Source organism: Lucilia cuprina, chromosome 4 (genome assembly GCF_022045245.1).
Source record: "Lucilia cuprina isolate Lc7/37 chromosome 4, ASM2204524v1, whole genome shotgun sequence".
In the NCBI taxonomy this organism is placed as follows: domain Eukaryota; kingdom Metazoa; phylum Arthropoda; class Insecta; order Diptera; family Calliphoridae; genus Lucilia; species Lucilia cuprina.
The window spans coordinates 82,024,695-82,032,213 of record NC_060952.1 but is presented as its reverse complement, the minus strand read 5'-3'; the positions used below and the strand labels follow the sequence as shown (position 1 = coordinate 82,032,213).

General features: G+C 33.6%; 1 protein-coding gene across 2 annotated transcripts in view; it reads left to right on the top strand.

Moving 5' to 3' along the window:
- Positions 1-5,066: 5,066 nt before the first annotated feature.
- The window catches only part of LOC111678474 (dynein beta chain, ciliary), a 21,412-nt gene continuing 18,959 nt past the window's right edge, over positions 5,067-7,519 (top strand). For both annotated transcript variants that reach the window (XM_023439844.2, XM_046949822.1), the window contains exons 1-6: positions 5,067-5,790; positions 5,853-6,005; positions 6,071-6,282; positions 6,341-6,582; positions 6,679-6,961; positions 7,135-7,400. In XM_023439844.2, coding sequence (XP_023295612.2) covers positions 5,067-5,790; positions 5,853-6,005; positions 6,071-6,282; positions 6,341-6,582; positions 6,679-6,961; positions 7,135-7,400 — 1,880 coding nt within the window. The remainder of the gene's footprint in view (positions 5,791-5,852; positions 6,006-6,070; positions 6,283-6,340; positions 6,583-6,678; positions 6,962-7,134; positions 7,401-7,519) is intronic.

Below are 7,519 nucleotides of genomic sequence, written 5' to 3'. Positions count from 1 at the left end.
TAGGTAGATAATCTACATTTATTCTTTCGGGTCTTTTGTAAGATCTCTACCATTACCGTTTTTTACTTCGGGGACTATTTTAGGAGTTTATTTAATTTCGTGGACCCCTATATATTTTTCTTAATTGTTCTTAAATTATCGTTAATCCAAGTCCATTAAACCTCAGGTTGAATAAAAGTCATATTTATAAAGTGTTTCAGACTATTGAATGTATTTTATTCACCTTGAAAATTTCATTTCCCTAGAAGGGAAAATGGCTATTCATTCACAATAGTTAATTTTGTATAGAACAGCTGTTTAATGTTTACAAAATTCCGTCAACAAATTTCACAACAGAGGATTTTTTTCACGACAAAAAAGTTAGTGAACGAAAAATATTTTGCGAGAAATGATGATGTCGATAAGAACGAAGTCCAATCAAAATGATTGAAATCAACCCATTATTTCACCTAGCCCCCATACAATCGTATGCCCCGAATAAGGTTCTTGCTTTCAATACTGATTTTATGATGAAATTTTCAGAGATTGTTTATTTACTCTTCTCACGATCACTCCTCAATTTAGAGGCAAGTTACCTTGATGATCTTTCCAATTAAGGTGTTATTGCAATCCGGGGAAAAAGAGGTCCTTGCAATAATTTCATTCTGCCGGGGCTATAAACTGGTTATGATCAAATGTATCCTCAGTTTTTACTTGGAACAATTTGGCATGGAGTAGAACCAGGGAGTGTTTTAACTATGAAAATCGGTAGCAAACAGGATAGATTTTCGGACTTACTCTTGTACTGGATATTGTAATAGTCCCTTCGGAGTGAATGTAGTGGCTGTGCTTTACACCCAAACTCGCGAGATATATTGACGCATTGCGAAGTCTATAAGTTCAGTACTGTTACAGATACTTGAAAATTCGGATAACACTGGTATCCAGTGCCTTCTGAAAATTGATTTCAATGGACATACAGACAGATAGACATGGCTAAATCGATACCACTATATATGAGGAAATACTTATATACTTCACTTTCATTTAAGTGTTTTTGCAATTCGGAGGAAAAGAGTTCGGTCTTTACTGGAAATTTTTTGACTTGGAGTCGAACCAGAGAGTCTTATAACTACGTATAAGTCTTATACCGCTTATTGGAGAGATCTTTTTGGAGTGCATGTGGTGGATGTGTTTTAAATCCAAACCCGCAGGAAAGATTGATGCACGTCTTTAAGTGAGGATAATATCGGTGCTGTTGCCCAGAAATCAAACACCCCGCATAGAACAAAGACTAATGTTTGAAAATGAGTGGGTATCAAGTATATATGATACGAGATGAATGCGGGCCTTATCTATCCTTAAACTTAAAAAGAGTGAGTCGGATACATTAATAAGTGAGTGTGTCGAATGAATGAGAAGTGTACTAAGCAAAGTGCTTGTACATGGACCGGCAAAACCGATTACTACCGTCGTGTAAAAAGCACAAAGAGGTGGTTGATGGTAAATTATCGAATAAGCTCACCTTGTTGTAAAGTAAAACCGTGAAATAAGGCCAAGACGGCAGATTTTCGACTCAGATTCTATAAGATCGGAAATTATATAGTAGAAGTTTGTGGATCTATAGTCTGTTTAGGTTAAATTTTAAGGGAGAATATGAATGATTACAGATGTTTATAATTTGACTTATAACCAGGTATAGTCTTGTACCAGTTATTGGAGAGAGAATTATCACAGTTTGCTCTTTGTAAGTGAGACATTAGATAGCTCAAAAACTTGAGAAAAGTGAGTATACATGGACCGGCGAAAGCATTAACCAAAATTGCTACTGGAGTATAGGAATCACAAAGGGGTGGTTGGTGGTGAGTAGTTGAATAAGCTCATCCTGTTGTAAAGTATCATTGTGGCAGGTTTTCGACTTAGCTTTCTATAAGGTCGGAAATCATATGGTAGAAGTTTGTAGATCCATAGTCTGTTTAGGTAAACTTTTTATGGATAATATGAATGATTCAAGATGTCCATTGATTGACTTGGGAGTCGAACCAGAGAGTCTTATAACCAGGTATAGTCTTACACCAGTTATTGGAGACATCCCTTAGGAGTGCACGTGATGGTTGTGCTTTAAATCAAAACTCCCGGGAAAGATTGATGCACGGCGAGGTCATAAATAAGATTGGTGCTGTTGCCTAGAAAACAGTTAGACCACAACGAAGTCACTGTGAGACTATGCGTTGGAAATGAGTGTTGTGTCAAGTGGATGGAGATTGTGAATAATTACAGATGTCCTTCGTTTTTTTATACAAATTTAAAAACTATGTACAAAACTGTAATTTATTTTTATTACTCCAATTACTTCTCTATTATAGACTTCTTTTCCAGTTGAAAATCAACAAGTTGTTTTTGCAAAACTTTTTTCAAATGCTCATCTAATTCAATTAAGATATCAAACACTTTTCAAATACTTTTACTTAACATAATCACACCAAATCAAATAACTACACATACAAATAATTGTTACTTAACACGCAAAACTTTTAAAATCCAACTAAACACATATTCTTACACACAGATACATTGTAAAATACACACTCACATATATACATTCACCTCTGCAGTAAAGGATCACAAGTACATAGTGAAAATACCAACAGTTTATAAACAAGCAAATATGTATATCCTTCCTTCCCTTGTAACTTCCTTCTTGCTTACTTGCTTCTGTAAAATGCAAACCTTCCTTCTAGAGTTGCCGTTGCTTGGCAAAAACCTACAGCTCTCGTTGTTTATTTTGTTAAATTTCGATACAAAAAGGATATATATATCCTGTTATTATAGTTCTTATTACAAGTTGCGTGTTGTAAACCGATGTCTTGTCTCTAACAACACAGTGTGTCATCGATAAAATATTTTGTTGTCTGGGGTGAAAGACAATAACAAATGTAAATAAATAACACAATAGTTTTTCGTTTATTGCACAGACCTGTTTTGTTCTGTTTATTTTTTACTTTCGTGACAATAGTTTTTGCATATAAAAGGCCAACGGAAACGGAAAACAACTCATTGTAAGGAGACACATACAATAAGTAAAGTAAGAAAATATTTTATCTACGGAAGGATATTAATTGAAATTATGTAACGATAAGGAAAATTATGAAAAAATTATGTGAAAAATTGTGAAAAATATAGAAAATTAAGAAAATCTTAAGAGATTTTATTAAAAAAATATATAAATTGTTAAATGATGTAATAAAACACATTAAAATTCATGGAAATAAAGTGTTAATAAGTGGAAAAATGTTATAGAATGTAATGACATAATCTTAAAGGTTTAAATTAAAATAAAGTGTTAAAATTTTTATGATTTTGAACTCACAGAAAACTAAAAATTAAAATTAAGTATTTCAAAATTGTAAAATGGAAGTTTTTAAAGGAATTTATTAAAAGAATTAAAAGTTTTTTAATGTATAAGGGATAGTTTTAATAAGGTACAGGTATCCCTCTTAAAACATGCTACCATATTTTCTTTTGATGTTGTAGAAATTATTATTATTTTTTTATTGTTATAATTAAAAATAATAGTCTAGTCTATAGTATAGCCTATAGTCTAGTCTTGTCTAGTGTTGTTGTAGCAGCGACACGTGTAAAGTCGGTGTGGCTGGGTTGACAATCCTTGGTCGTTGTTCGTTGAACTCCGAGCCGTTCCGGTGCGAAGAACCGATTGTCGTGGGAACGATAGTCTATAGTCTAGTCTATAGTCTAGTCTATAGTCTAGTCTATAGTCTAGTCTACAGTCTAGTCTATAGTCTAGTCTATGGTCTAGTCTATAGTCTAGTCTATAGTCTAGTCTATAGTCTAGTCTATAGTCTAGTCTATAGTCTAGTCTATAGTCTAGTCTATAGTCTAGTCTATAGTCTAGTCTATAGTCTAGTCTATAGTCTAGTCTATAGTCTAGTCTATAGTCTAGTCTATAGTCTAGTCTATAGTCTAGTCTATAGTCTAGTCTATAGTCTAGTCTATAGTCTAGTCTATAGTCTAGTCTATAGTCTAGTCTATAGTCTAGTCTATAGTCTAGTCTATAGTCTAGTCTATAGTCTAGTCTATAGTCTAGTCTATAGTCTAGTCTATAGTCTAGTCTATAGTCTAGTCTATAGTCTAGTCTATAGTCTAGTCTATAGTCTAGTCTATAGTCTAGTCTATGGTCTAGTTTATAGTCTAGTCTATAGTCTAGTCTATAGTCTAGTCTATAGTCTAGTCTACAGCCTAGTCTATAGTGTGGTCTATAGTCTAGTCTAAATTCTAGTCTATAGTCTGGTCTATAGTATGATCTGTAGTCTAATCTATAGTCAGGTCTTTAGTCTAGTCTATAGCCTGTTCTATAGTCCAGTCTATAGCCTGGTCTATAATATAGTCTATAGTCTGTATTCCCTTCTCTAGTCTAGTGTACAGTCTACTATATAGCAGACGTATTAAACTTATTTTATAATTCATTTTACCTTGATTGATTAGGGATGACTGTATTTATATTAAATAAATAAAACTGACAAACAAATTGATAACAATTGTGTAATAATAAGTTGAAGTTCTTCTAGTTATCGATTTAATTTTTTTCTGTTTTGTTTCTTTTGGAGACATATGATCACGAGATATGTAAACATACAAATGTAGGCACAAAGAGTTACATACATACATATGTATGTTATTTTATTAACCCTTTCAAATAGATTTTTATGGAATTTGATTTAAATTGGATAGGCGGGACTTTCTATAACCCACACTATAAAGTTGGAGTCGAGAAAAAAGTACTAATTTTTAAAATTTTTATAAAATGAAATATTTTTTTAAAAAAGCGGATATATGTTGATAAAATAATTACTAGTTATTATGTTATTGATAAATCACAATTTCAATGTCTTGTATATGAGATTTTGCATTGGTAAGACACCTGTTTTTTTGAAACCATAGAGAAAATTACGATCTTATGCATCGATCTGTCCTTAGTGTAGACCGTTTTAGATAGCAGTACTTCGATTTAAACCGTATCATTTCTATAGCGTTTAATTTGTTTATACATTTTTCATTACAGTTCTACAATGGATCAACCATCGACTAGTGCCGAAGCTGCTGCCGCAGCAGGTACTGGTCCCGATCCACGTCTAGAGTTAATGGGATCCTTTGTCATCAAATCTCTTAAATTAAAACCAGAAAAATGGACACGTGTCATTACCGTAGAAGAGCACAAGGGCATAATTAAGGAATTCCTCGATCGCCCCACACCAGTAGTTCTAATAATAATACTAACACAAGCAGCACAACTAGTACCCTCCACCACATTTCCCCTGTCACAGTTGAAAAGTAAGGGAGTGTATTTCATTAAGAAACATCCACTTCCCATACCACGTGAGGAATGTAACAATTTTATAATCTGTGGTGATTTAGCCACACGCACTATAGATCAGTTATCAGCTTTAGTAGAAGAGGTTTTAGTGCCTTTGCTTTCGAATGAGGATAATTATAAGACCTGGCCATTTATGGTGGCACAAGATGTACAGAAACATGTGCACAGTTTGAAAAGTACGGTGCATCAGGTTAAGGGACAAGTTAGTGGTGAGACTATATTGGCTATGCCGGTAGGAGTGGAGAAAATTGTTAAGGCCGCCAATAAAATTGGTGATAATCCTCAGCTACAAATCGATTTATATTTAAAAAGTGCTATAGAAGGAGTGGTCATTAAGTGGGCCACACAAGTGCATGAAGTTATTAAAGAGAATCCAGCAAATGCTTTTCTAAATAATCAAAATCCCACACCGCATACCGGTAAGCTATTGAGTAATGTCAGCATGTTGAGGTATCAAGAGAATTTTTGATTTCTTTTATAGAATTTATATTTTGGAATAATCGCTTGAAGAATCTTTCCTTTATCTTTGAGCAATTGCGCAATGAACGTATACGAGCCATGGCTTTGGTATTGGAACATTCACGTAGTGCTTATTATCCCTGTTTTCAGACTTTATTCAAAAATGTTGTTACCGGTAAGAGTTCAAAAGTATTTACAAAATCTTTAGATCTTTTTTAAGATCCTTGTTTAAACATTTAGCTTTAGCTGAGGCTAAGGACATCACTATGTACTTAAATCCCTTAAGGAAAAGTGTACAACAATTAGAGGAAATGGATTTTGCTGAATGTAAACCTGTACTTATACCTCTAATGCATGTAGTCTGTACTATATGGGGTAATTCCAGGTATTATAACCACTCCTCGAAAATTACTATACTATTAAGACAGCTGTGTAATCTGATTATACAACAGGTAAGTTTCTTTAGAATATTTTGATTACAACGTCCATATAACCGTTATTATTTTCAAGGCAAAACGATATTTAGATCCCTCGTCAATATTTCATAGCGACATAGATGAGGCCATGCAACGCCTGACTTTATCCATAGATATATTAAAATTCTTTCGAGCTTTATTCGACTATTACAAAGAGATAATTGCGGAATTTTTTACAGAACCCGAAGAAAGGCCACCGATTAATTGGACCTTCCATCCCAATTCAGTTTTCAAACGCTTTAATGCTTTTCTCGAACGTTTAACCACCATACAGTGGTGAGTATAAATCCTATATAGATATTAGATTTGGTAAATGAAGTTATTAAGTTAAACTTATGATGATGATGGTGGTGGTTATTTTTGAATTTGTAGGTTTTTCTTTACCGTGATTGAATTTCTGAAGTTAGAGAAGGTTGAGATCGGTGGTCTGCGTGGTCGCCAATTGAGTACACGCATTACGGCCGTTTATGTTGAGTTCAATCAATATTTTACGGCCTTCGCATCGAAGAGTTATGATGTTCTCGATCCCGATGATCATGAATTCGATGTGGATTTTGAAAATTTTCAAGTGCGTATACTCGAATTGGATATGAAATTGGCCGCTATATTGTGTCAGGCATTCGATGATTGCTACAATTTGGAAAGTATTTTTAAGGTAAGAAACCAATAACTATTTTTTAATTAGTTCTTTGTTGACTTTAATTCGATAAATCTACTTTTTAATGTAAAAAATTTTAATGTAGTAAATAAACGATATCGATATTAAATATAGCTCAAGAAGTCGACAATTTGAACTATATAGTCCTATTTTTTATTTTTATTCATCAGCTAATCAATATAGTGGGTAGTGTTCTGGAGAGACCCAAAATCAAAGAACAATTTACCCAAAAATATGCTGAAATTGTACGTATGCTGGATGAGGAGCTCTATGTTTGCGAGACCATATATGAGCGTCAAATGTTTATGAGGACCGATAATTTAACATTGTATCCCGAATACAATTGTCCTCCGGCAGCTGCCTTCATAAGATGGTGCAGCCAGTTGGAGAGACGAATAACTGTACCAGTTAAGCAATTTCAGGCCTTGCAGCACGAGTAAGTATAATCTTATAAGAGAAACTTTGAAATGTTTGCATACCATCGACAAAAAGAGGAGAAGGAGTAGAATGATAGATTAACTTTCGATCATATCGATCTATTACTCGTAGATCCAC